Here is a 12,763-nt window from a genome sequence, read left to right on the forward strand (position 1 = left end):
AATAATCATATCTATAATCTTAGAGGGGAGGGAGTGGTCTCGGGGAAGTGGTTTACCGCTAGCGGGCCCGTGCGGGTACACCGCCGCCGGCGGTTTGCCGCTTAGAGAGAACGGCGAAATCGGCAAAGTTTACCAAGTGGGGGGAAAGAAGGAGAGAGAGAGGAGAGATGTTGCTTTTGATTGGTTGTTCATCTATCTAACTCCTTCTTTTTTTTCTTTTTTTTTTTAACTTTAAAAATGGTGGAAACTATATATATTTGTATGTATCTGTATTGTTAGAAGAAGAAGAAGAAGCATAGCGCACAACTGATCTTTGTTTATTTAATTAATTTTTTATTTATATTATTTATATTTTAATACCTGTAGTTTGTTATATATAAAGTTTGTAACTATGTTTTTATTTATGTTTTAGCCAATGTATTTTTATTTTGTTTATTATTAATTTTATTTATATTTTGTTTATTATTAATTTTATTTATATATGTCTGTATATGTTTTTTTATAAACTTTTAAATTTAATGTATTAAAAAAAATGAAAAAAAGAATTATGAGGTGGAGATTGGAGGAAGTGAGGGGAAGTGGCACCAGTGATTTAGGAAAATGGAGAAAGATGGAAAAAATTGAGGTGTAAGATTTTGATTGACAGTAAAGTTTGCTTGTATCAGATAAGTATATATTGTTAGTCTTTATTATTGTAATTAATTTATATCTATGTATAAAATATACAGAGCTCAGTAACCACACAATGTTTTATTTTCTGACCACTAATAATATGTTTTGTTGCAAGAGTCACTACACTATTACTTAAAACAAAAACGAATTAAAAAGAAGATAGATAGATGTTATATCAAATTGTATCATTTCTTCCTTGATTAATCAAATGATGATCAGATTGCCATGCATATTCAATTGGGTATTTTATAATATATATTTCTAACAAGGAAATCATGAATCCCTTATAGTGAAAGCCTACCGATGTTAATGCCTTTTGGGATGAAATTTCAGAATTTGTGCTAAAGAAATTAAAGTATGTAACTAATTTTTCTAATTTTTGAATTAATTTTTCATGAATGTTGTGTCGTTATGCTCAACCTTATGCTATTACGATCATCTGACGGTATATCAGATTGTGAACATCCATCTGATGATCATAATAGCGTGTTGTGTCATTATTTTTGTGTAGAGAAATGGCAACTCCAGTTGAAGCACCAGGAGGAATAAAATCACAAGGGAAACATTACTTTTCCATGTGGCAAACTTTATTTGAACTTGATACAAATTACATTCCAATAAAACCAATTGGTCGTGGTTCATATGGTATTGTGTGTTCTTCTATTAATAGACAAACCAACGAAAAGGTTGCTATAAAAAAGATACACAATATATTCGACGGAGAAGGATTCCCTCAGGTTCCTCAAGTTTCTCCAACTAGAAGTTGGGAGGATTTTAAAATTAAGGGCCAAGATTTAATGATACTTATTTAATCTTAGCCCTTGATTTTTAATCAAGGGTCAAGATCCTCCCAACTTGACTAGTCAAGTTGGGGAAACTTGAGGGAATCCCATTCCATATTCGACAACCATACTGACGCTTTGAGGACTTTACGTGAACTCAAACTTCTTCGCCATCTTCACCATGAAAATGTGATACGTTTAAAAGATATCATGGTGCCGATTCATAGAACAAGTTTTAAAGATATTTATTTGGTTTATGAGCTTATGGACACGGATTTGCATCAGATTATTAAGTAATCTCAATCTCTTTCGAATGACCATTGCCAATATTTTCTCTTTCAGGTATGCACATTATGTACTAATGTAAATGTTTCTAGCTAAGGTGGTGTTTATTTTGAAATTGTGTTATGGAACTGATGTACTGATTATTGCAAACTAGCTAAAGTTAGATTAACAGATTACCTTTTACATAATTTTTTTTAAGTAAAGGTTTTACCTGGCCTATTTAACTTTTTTTTAAACCCTCTAATAATTCACCCTTATAATTTTATAAATGTAGGAAATAAGATTCGAACCTGATAAAATACCCCAAGGTCAAAGATCATATACCAATGAACCACCAACCCTATTAACCCTTTTACATAATATGAGATACTTTTATTTTCAATTTTAGGAGTGTCCCATTTTTTTTCTAATGAAAGTACTTGAATTTAAATATAAATCGCGAGTATTAAAACAATCTTCCTTTCTTTGATAGTTATTGCGAGGGTTGAAGTATCTTCACTCTGCAAACATTCTCCACCGTGACTAGAAGCCGGGAAACCTACTTATCAATGCAAATTGTGACCTAAAGATATGTGATTTTGGGTTAGCCCGAACAAACAATGGTAAAGATCAATTTATAACAGAGTATGTGGTTACACGTTGGTATAGGGCACCCGCGATTCTACTTTGTTGTGAAAACTATGGTACCTCAATTGATGTTTGGTCAGTAGGGTGCACATTTGCTGAACTATTAGGTAGAAAACCGTTGTTCCCAGGTACCGAATGTTTTAATCAATTAAAACTAATTATCAACATGCTTGGAAGCCAAACAGAGGACGATATCAAGTTTATTGATAATCAAAAGGCAAGAAAGTTCATAAAATCGTTACCTTCTACACCCGCGACTTCCTTTTATGACCTTTATCCTCAGGCTCAGCCATTAGCAATTGATTTGTTGCAACAAATGTTGGTGTTTGATCCTTCAAAGAGAATTAGTGTGAATGAGGCACTTGATCATCCTTATATGTCTTCTCTTTATAGTTCCGATATGGATCCGCCTGTTGAAGTAAAAGTAGACTTCACAATTGATGAAGATTTAAAAGAAGAGGTGTTAAGGGAGATGATATGGAAAGAGATGCTTCATTATCATCCTGAAGTAGATGATGTTGCTATACCACAGGAAAACTAGCTAGTGTCTCAATTTCTGCTATTTTTGGGCTTGAAATGTTCTTCATTTTGCGGTTTGATTCTGCTAGTCATTGGGAACAATTGACATAGCGATAAATAATTCATAATCAGAACCAATTTTTCTTGTGATCTGGTTCAGTAAGCATGGACTGTATACAATTAGTTTCTTCTTTTTTCAAGATTAATATAGTTTTATGAAAGCTACATATAATGTTACTGACAATATAAAAGTTAACATAAAAACAATATTCCATCACTAAATAGTAAATATGGTTTATTTATCTGTTTTGATTCTACGTATATCTTTGTTTTTTTTTTTTTCTTCCGATTGCTATCATATTATACTACGTAACAAATTAATTATTTGACTATCAAAATCCATGTTGTGTATAGACGAAATTTGAACACTTAGTATATGGGCGTAACTCAGTCAAACAAAAAGTCAAATTTTGTTGGACGAGCTAATTGTAATATGAAATTATTTTTAAGGGTATATTAAAAAGGGTGATGATAAATGTACCATGGATTTTGATAGATTTACCACACTATACAAGTATTACAGCAAACTGTACAAGTAAATAATTTTTAAATGTGGTAGATTAATTAAGATATGTGGTACTAATATCATCTCTCTATTAAAAAACTGTTAAAGAGTATAAAAGTTATAATTTGAAAATTATCTATAAGATTATATTAAAAAACTGATAAAAAGTATATTAAAAATTATAATTTTTGGATGGACTGAACCCTTAGGCCTTAACTGGCCCCATAGAAGTTCCATCTATCGTTGTATATAAAACACTTCAAGTCCGTTACTAGTTAATGTTATAAAAAAAAACACAACATGACGTACTTCTTGATATAATCCAAGTCTCAAACTAATAAGCGTTATAAAATACCTTATAAACTTGATAGTTATCAACACGTTTATTTGTATACATCTCAGCGGCTATATAATATTCTGTTTATTCTTCAAATAAAATATTATAAACTTGATAGTTGATCATACAAAATATATACATCCTAGCTTTAATCCGACTTTAAACAAATAAAACTGCTAATATCCAAATGCTACATGACACGGATCGATCAAATAATTAAATATTGGTTAGCAGGATTTTATACTAGTAATGTTATAATTAACTTAATTGCCAAAAGGCTTAATTGGCTTGGAAAAACTAAAAGATAAATTAATTGACATTTGGAAATACATAAATAAAATTTCATACTATAGGTTTCAAGTTCAAAGTTGATTCAAGATGTGTCTTGGTGCAATGAATTTATGGGCAGTGGGTTTTCCCACTGAACAGGTGGTTTTATTGGGCATTGGTTATTTAACTTCGTCTGAGATTATCAATTAAAACCAATTTTAATACTAGTAAAATTTGATATTTTAACTATTCAATTAAATCAAAGGTTAACAATAAAAAATTATCTTTTAATTTTGACATTTGATTTTAGTACAAATTCAAAATCCACTAATAGTAAAGTTGGTTTCAATTTTAAAAGCTTCCAATCTATTCTCTCATGTCATTAGTTACCAAGATACTTTCTGAAAGTAATTATCTTTTAATTTCTTAAAGGGATAGCTTTTTTTATTAATTTTTTTGGTGGCTCATGTAACTGAAATTAGTATAATAAATAACCTAGTAACTCAACATGATTAAATAGTTAGTCAAATAAGTATTACAAGTGGCTAATTAGCTTTAGGCACTTAGTTTTGGCGTATCATGTCTAACACGGTTTTATTGTGTGTGCGTATGCAATGACGTTTTTCTCTAATGGAAAGATGGACAATTAAGAATTTAAGATCGACTTTAGTTAGGGAATGCACCATCAGTAATCACTCTTAATTTTTTAATCTTCGTTTGTCTTCTAGTAAACCTTAAATAATGGTTCATATTATTGCATAATTAATTGAAAATGTTTTCTCTCTTTTAATAATATATTTTTTGACATTTGAAATTCGAAGAACAATGTTTTAATTGGTTCATGGCAGAGACATAAAATTCACAAAAAGAATCGCGATTTGATCATATAATTACATTTTGAAAATAAAAGTTTATTTTAGGCATCGATCACCTCGGTATAACGCAACGTTCTACATATTGAAGTTCGCCTCCCAAACATATGGGTCAGCATATGTCTCAGCCAACGTGCATATTTCACTCTTGGTGACTTCTATTCAAAAGGGAAAAAAAAAAAAAAATCAAAGAGCAAACTCAAACCGGCTTAATTTCCTTTGAATTTCATATTTTTCTTCCACGCCTTTCTTAAAAAGACACTCACTGAATTACTTACAGAATCTTAAATGTTGACGCTTAAATAAAAAAAAGTCAGATTTTTCAATAACTTAGATATGATAAACTCTATCCATTTACCCATATGCTAAGATTACTAATGTAAGCAGCATGGTTGGATCAGTGGTAAACACCTTTGTCTCTGGAAATAGAGGTCATGGGTTCGATCTTCATCTCATGCAAAGGTTGGAGGGCCTTTTCTACCATTTAGGTAGAAACTGGAAGCAACCTCTCTACTTAGGTAGAGGTAAGGTCTGCCTACATCTTAACCTCCCCCATACACCGTCGAGGTATTGGGGCTCAAAACCCACAGAAGGCGACACTGAGCAGTTACTTACTTTTTTTAAGATTACTAATGTACATTTAATTAATAAAGTTGTCTTTTTTAGTTCTTAATAATTCGTAATTTATTACCTCAATTTTTTGGATATACGCAAAACTAAAATAGATTTGTTTAAAAAAGAACGAGTATAATACCCGCTCGTTGCAGTGAAATTTCGTTTTAGGAGTGACAATTTGTTATAAGGGTGTGAAGAGACATTTTGAGAACCATAAAAATCTGAAAGAGACTTTTTTTAGAAAAAAATATACTTAATTTTTTAAGATATATCATAAATAAAATTTAAAATGTTTTATAAAGAAGTAAAGATAAAAAAGGGAAAAGTAAACCAAAGAAAAAGTGAAATATACATGGGTGAAGAAATCAAGATGGCACGTTGATATCATGTTGGTACCTCAACTTTGTTTGCTTTAACTATTGTTACTATTTTCACTTTCGTCACCTTCCTAGATACCTCAAGTCCTCAATGGCCCAATCTCTTTCTTTTCAATCTTTTTTATGTATTTCTTTTATAATTTTATATATTTGATTCAACCATTTCACCCTTGTTTTTTTCCTATATAATCAACCCCATTTCCTACTCACAAAACCTCTTTCAATTCATTTCTCATTTTCCTCTGTAGTGTCCAAACTATATTATTTTTCTTGTTGTAAATCACATCATCTTCATACTTCAATTTTTTTTTTATATGCATGGGTGTTAAAGATTAATGTCTCCCGCTCTTTGTGAAATCCTTCGTTCCGGTTTTATGATAAACTCCACACTTGTTCGCCGTATTCATCTTGTTCAATCCTTTTCCGTTGTCTTCCTTTATTGGTTTTACGTTTTCTCGGAAATTAATAACATTATTGTTTAGGTTTCCTATATTAGTTACAACTTTTAAACCTTCTTGTATTCAATTTTTGACTTATAACTAGATATCCCGTGTAGCCCGAATTGTATCACGTCCCATTAACCTATAGATCGTGAGTTTACATTTATATATTGTGTTTTCATAAAGAAAAAGGGGAAAATAAAGATCAAATGGCTTCTTCAAGTGGAAATTCATCTCAGATCCATCAGTCTGCATCTGACGACGGACTGATGGATCAAAGAAAGAGAAAAAGAATGGAATCTAACCGCGAATCAGCACGTAGATCAAGGATGAGAAAACAAAAACATATCGATGATTTGATTGCTGAATCAACCAAGATCAAGAACGATAACGATCAGATCAAATCCACGATCAATCTTACAACTGAACAGACTACTAAAATTGAAGCCGAAAATTCCGTGTTGAGGGCTCAAGTAAATGAACTTAGCCAAAGGTTGAACTCACTTAATGAGATTATAAATTATATGAACACAAATACTAATAGTACAACTAATCAATATTGTAGTGGTGGTAGTACTACTAATGGGTTGTTTGAGTTTGATTACATGGAGAATCCATGGAATATGATGTATGTCAATCAACAACCAATTATGGCTTCAGCTGCAGATATGTTTGGGTACTAGTGACTCAAATGATAATGAACTAATGCTTACTAGTTGGGTTGTATTATTTGGTTTGTGGGGTTAAGTTTTTTTGGTTGTAACTTCTATGGTTTTTGTGGGGTATGCTTTTTACGAGTATGTTATTTGTGGGTTATGAATTATTGTACCTAGGATTAATGTTTGTACTTTTATTAATGTTATTTACTTAGTGGCTAAACTTGTTATTATTTCAATAATTACTCTCAAATATTTATTTTTAATATAAGTCGACTAACCTAAGATTGCTCTTATTAAAGTTAGAGTTAATTACTGAAATTGTACCTAAAGTTTGCATTATATTATTGATTTCATACATTTTCTTTCGAAATTACGCTGATCATACCCAACCTATGAAAATCTTCACTCAGACCATACTGGATGCCAACGCCGTCAGGTAGCCGTTAAAACCTCCCCCACGTGACTTGCACGTGAGAGGTAAATATGTAATATCATGTTTCTTAATTACTTAAATGGTACCTAAAGTTTGCACGATATTGTTGGTTTCATACCTAATGTTTCTTAATCACTTAAATGGTACTTGATGTTTAGTTATTATTATTTTTTTTTACTTTTTTACTTTCTTTTTTGTTTTGAAAGGTGAATTTCGCTTTAAGCCAATGTCTTAAAAACTGTTATTTTAATCATACTAGTGTGGAAAAATTTATGGTATTATCGGTATTACCGGAAATACCGGCTGATACGACTATTTTTAATTTGTTTTATTTTTCTTTTATGAATTTCAAAACTTGTTACAATTTAACGAAAATAGTCAAAATGCACTTATAATCCACTAAAAAATAATACCAAATAGGTCTTTCATAACAAAATATAAGTTTAAAATTCATAGATAACCAAAAATAGCAATATAGTATCATAAAAATAATTTTTAAAAAAATTCAGATTTTCCTTTTTGAAAGTATTGGGAATACCGCAACGGTAATACCAGAAATATCTAGGAATACCAAAAATATCGGCCGGTATTTACTGGTATTTAAAATATCGGCTGGTATTTACCGGTATTTAAAACATTGCTTATAAGTGCATTTTGAGTGGATTATAAGTGCATTTTAAACTTTAAACTTATATTTTATAATGAAAAACCTAGTTGTTATTATTTTTGAGTGGATTATAAATGCATTTTGACTATTTTCGTTAAATTGTAACAAGTTTTGAAAAAAATTTATGAATAAAACAAATTCAAAATAGTCGTACCGGCCGGTATTTCCGGTAATACCGATAATACCATAAATTTTTCCACAGTAGTATGATTAAAATACTAATTTTTAAGACATTAGCTTAAAGCGGAATTCACCTTTCAAAACAAAAGAAAAAATAAATAAAGTAAAAAAAAAGTTAATAACTAAACATTAGGTACCATTTAAGTAATTAAGAAACATTAGGTATGAAACCAGCAATATCGTGCAAACGTGGAGTACCATTTAAGTCATTAAGAAACGCGATATTACATATTTACCCCTCACGTGCAAGTCACATGAAGGGGTTTTTAACAGCTACGTAACGGCGTTAGCCTCCAGTATGGTCTGAGTGGAGATTCACATATGTTGGGTATGATAAACATAATTTCGAAAAGAAATGTATGAAACCAGTAATATGGCGTAAATGTTAGATACCATTTCAGTAATTAACTCTTAAAGTTATTTGCACCATGACATGTAGTTTGTTGAAGACTTGATCAAAACATGTTTACAATCAAACATGATTGATGTTCATTATAATTTGAAAACAATCGACTAAAGAAATTTTTGATAATGTAAGTGTATCTATTTCGATTACAGAAACATAAATAAACCATGCTTAAGTTAATGAATACGTTATAATGTCGGATAACCATAATATGTGAGCCCCTGTCAAAAATCGAAACCTCAAGTATTACTACTTATTCTCAGTCAGCTATTAGTACTACCACCAAGTTTTAAACTTTGGATAAATAAATTCAGTCAAATGCTTCTCTTTTTCCGTTTGGTTGAAGGTATGCAGTAATTTTTGTGAGGATATGCACTCAATAATTGTTTTACATGTAAATAGAAGTAAACATTATTAACACTAGTAATTTGTGTCGAAGGGTATACAACTGCATACCCATCTTTCCATGAAGATCCTCCACTAGTTTAGGGTTGTTAATCATGTTGATTTCAGGTAAAAATTTCAACTCAAACATATAATCTGTTAACTCAAACTGTCCTGTGTAACTTTACTTGGTTAATAATACATGGATTTTTTTTTTTGAACAACAATTTTATTAAAATTAATCTAGTAAAACGCTAGGAACATAATTATAATGTACTAAGCATAGGACTTCGTTACCAGTCTATCCAACTACAATTCATTTTTACTTCTAGCATTACACCAATTGTACGACAAAGACACAATCTTGTCAAACATAATTGCCTTTATAGGAGCTTTCGTGCCGAAAATAACGTGGTTACGCACTCTCCACGTGTACCTGCATAATAGATAGAAAACCCCTTCAATGATTTTTGTCTGCTTACATGGTTTGACAAGTTAGATTATCAAATGGGTCGATTGTTGTTTGTGGAGACATATATACACATCAATCATATGGGCGAAGATTTTCTGCTGGGCCAAGAGTTACCATGTAAGCCCAAAATCCTTTGGGGTGTTTCTTTTGTGTCCAAACGAATGAACACAAGGCTCCTAAACTCCACTAGCTTGGCTGGGAGCCTGGGACACAATGCACACACATCTTATATTTTTATTTTTACCTGGAGGTTACATTGATATATCCAATTTTTTTATTTTATTTTGGACCGTATGAACTTTACATGAGTATCATCCATAGCTCACCACCATATGTCCTTATTCAATGCACATGATGTTACTTGTTTGAGAGCAATTGGTGGTATTATATATATATATATATATATATGAAGATGAGAATATAAGCAATATAAGCCTGTTAGGTATCTAAACTTAGATGTCGAACACTCACATATTAATTTTTTAAATCATAAAAATCATGATGGTCATGCATTTATTCATTAAACAAGAAATAACAAATTATTAGTATGTAAGGGGTTCCACACTATATATATATATATAAGTATTTTAAAAGATGTTGCATTGGTAGCTTAGCTTAATAAGTAACACCTTGGATCGTATTTCATAGGTTTTGGGTCTTAATACTGTCTTCGACAGTATATGAGGAGGTTGAGATATAGATAGCCTTACCCCTACATACCTTAAGTAGAGAGACAACCTTGCAAGGCATGAGGATTAAACCCTTAGCCTTTGTTTACAGAGACAAAAACTCCAATCACTTGATCAAACCTAGTTGCTTTACTGGCAAAGTAAACTTGACAACTAAAAAAACCAACTCAGACCTGATCTAAAAGGAATTTCGTTGCTAGGATAGCAAACTGACAGGTCGAGAACCTAACTTTAACTTGATTTTTAAGGTCACTATCTATCGAATCGAAGTTCGAGTGGAGTCGATTATTGATAGTCCTACTTATATATATTCCCACTAAAATTATTGTTTGTAACTCTTTGACTTTTCAGGCTTGTTAATTTGTATTTTTTTTTAATTTGTAATGTTTTATCTTATTTTGATTGAGTATATTGTAGATATTGTGGGTTATAATGGAGTTTCAAAATTTGAAGGTAAAGATTAAAGGGGAAGAGAAAACAATGGTGAGGAGAAGATGGTACTTAAGTATCATGAAAACATGTAGTTAAAAAGATTGAAATGTTAAAAATGGTCTAACCATGAAGGGCCATAGTTGTGGGATGGATGGATAGATAGATATGTATCATTCTTTACCTCAAAGATCCACCCGTTATGTTTCAACCTTTTGCTTATAAATCCTCATCCGGTCGTCCAAAAAATCACTAAAAAACACTAATTCAATCAAATTCTCGATCGGTAACTAGAAATCTTTCAAACCGAATCAAAATCAATAAAAGTTAGCTGAAAACATATCAATTACTCTAATTAATTTACATTTTGGGATCGATCACTAGTAGTTTCTTTGCTCTCTACCAATCTTTAATCAATATTTTGAGGTAATTAAACAAGTAATAGTAGTGTTGCAGGTTAGATAGAGTGAGAAAGGATATGTTGAAAAGATAATGTTTATTATAGTAGACACTAGATTTTAGACCCGTGTCCAATACTGGGCACAAGGTTTACCATATTATTAATATTAGATTTTCATACATTTAAGTCATAAAAGCTTATAATTTTTAAGATATACGGTTTTAAGTGTTATATTTTGCAAATTATAGTACAATGATAAGAAGTTCGTCACTGTCATTAGTCGAGACATATTTGATGTAATTGTTTATGGTAGTCCTTCCACAAGGCACATGCTATAATAATTTCTATATTGTTGAATATTTTAAAACCAGTATGTGATAGTATTATGAAAGATAGCTAAGAATTAAAATATAAACTTACTTGTGATCTTGTACTTGACATTCAAGTATATGTATTTGATCATGATGCGGACTCATAACACTCATAGGTTTATTTTCAATCACATGTCCTATGATAATTAGATAACAATTAGGATTTTTTTTATATTCTTAGTGACAATTATAACTTTAAACATTAATACGCAAAACTAATATATAAAAAAGGAGAATATTATGTACCTTTTTTGTTTGAGAGATAGAATGAATTTTGAATAGAGTTCATATTGATTTGGATTTAGTATTCAAGTAATCCTATGTTGTAAATCATGTTATGTTCTGTGATCGTCTCATGTTTTGTGATTCCTATTGTGTTTAGGATAATGATGTTATATATTGACATCTGTTATTATGTTTGAGGCATGTATCTATTATTATGTTTGAGGCATGTATCTAGAGTTATCTAGAGTTTAAATTGTGTTTATATTAAATATTAAGCTAAATATAAATATTTATAATTTATACAAATCTAATCTAATATTTGTTAATAAGTTATTAGGTTTGAAAATAAATTTTTGTAGATAATATTTCATATGTTGAATTTTTTTTAAAATTAATTAAATGATTGTAAATTTTAAAAAATTCTCTCAAGTCGATTAAAAATAAATATAAATTAAGTATTCAGGGATAAATTATTGATGAAAAACAAAAAATATAAATTAATGAGACTTCTTCTAAAAAATTTCAAAAAATTCTCTCAAGTTTTTTTTTTTTTGAACAGCGAATGGTCGGACCACGGGTATCAGGACTGGATACCGAGGGCTTACCCGATTCCCTCCCCCCGCCCGCCCCACCCGGTAAATTCAACTCGCACGCCAAGAATATTGACTAGTAACAATGCTATAGACGAGATTCGAACATGTGACCGTTGTAACAACATCCAGGGTGTCCAACCACTGCGCTAACAAGTGAAGGACAAAAAATTCTCTCAAGTTGATGGCTAAAAATATAAAGTAAGTATTAAGGGCTAAAATTGTAAATTATGGATGTTAAACAAAAAACTGTAAGTTAATGAGACTTTTTATACAAATTAATATAAATATTAATATAATAATATATTTGGATAATGATTATTAGGATATTTAATTTGTAGTTAATCTAAATGATGACATAAGCGAGAATCAATTTAATGAAATTAAACAATTTGATTGGTTAATAAGTCATTAGTTCAACTGTCTTATAATATATATTAAGATTAAGATTACAAATTACATAATTGAACAATAAAAAATATATACAAATTATACAA

General features: G+C 30.4%; 1 protein-coding gene, 1 long non-coding RNA gene and 1 pseudogene across 2 annotated transcripts; 2 read left to right on the forward strand and 1 right to left on the reverse strand.

The window, feature by feature from the left end:
* Positions 1 to 1,120: 1,120 nt before the first annotated feature.
* Positions 1,121 to 2,964, forward strand: LOC122607424 (annotated as a pseudogene).
* LOC122607425 lies at positions 2,086 to 2,964 on the reverse strand. The gene is made up of 3 exons (XR_006325036.1): positions 2,894 to 2,964; positions 2,609 to 2,776; positions 2,086 to 2,301 (listed from the first exon to the last, which is right to left on the reverse strand). It is a non-coding gene; the product is annotated as an uncharacterized LOC122607425 (long non-coding RNA).
* A 3,180-nt stretch (positions 2,965 to 6,144) lies between these two features.
* On the forward strand, positions 6,145 to 7,256 carry LOC122607423 (bZIP transcription factor 11-like). The gene has a single exon (XM_043780395.1). It carries the CDS (start codon positions 6,571 to 6,573, stop codon positions 7,042 to 7,044), a length of 474 nt encoding a protein of 157 aa, XP_043636330.1. The 5' UTR covers positions 6,145 to 6,570; the 3' UTR covers positions 7,045 to 7,256.
* The last annotated feature ends 5,507 nt before the right edge of the window (positions 7,257 to 12,763 follow it).

The sequence above is a fragment of the Erigeron canadensis genome, chromosome 7, assembly GCF_010389155.1.
Source record: "Erigeron canadensis isolate Cc75 chromosome 7, C_canadensis_v1, whole genome shotgun sequence".
Lineage (NCBI taxonomy): Eukaryota > Viridiplantae > Streptophyta > Magnoliopsida > Asterales > Asteraceae > Erigeron > Erigeron canadensis.

What these genes read in the sequence shown, in the direction of transcription:
- LOC122607423 (XM_043780395.1), top strand. Translation starts at nt 6,571, where the DNA reads ATGGCTTCTTCAAGTGGAAATTCATCTCAGATCCATCAGTCTGCATCT.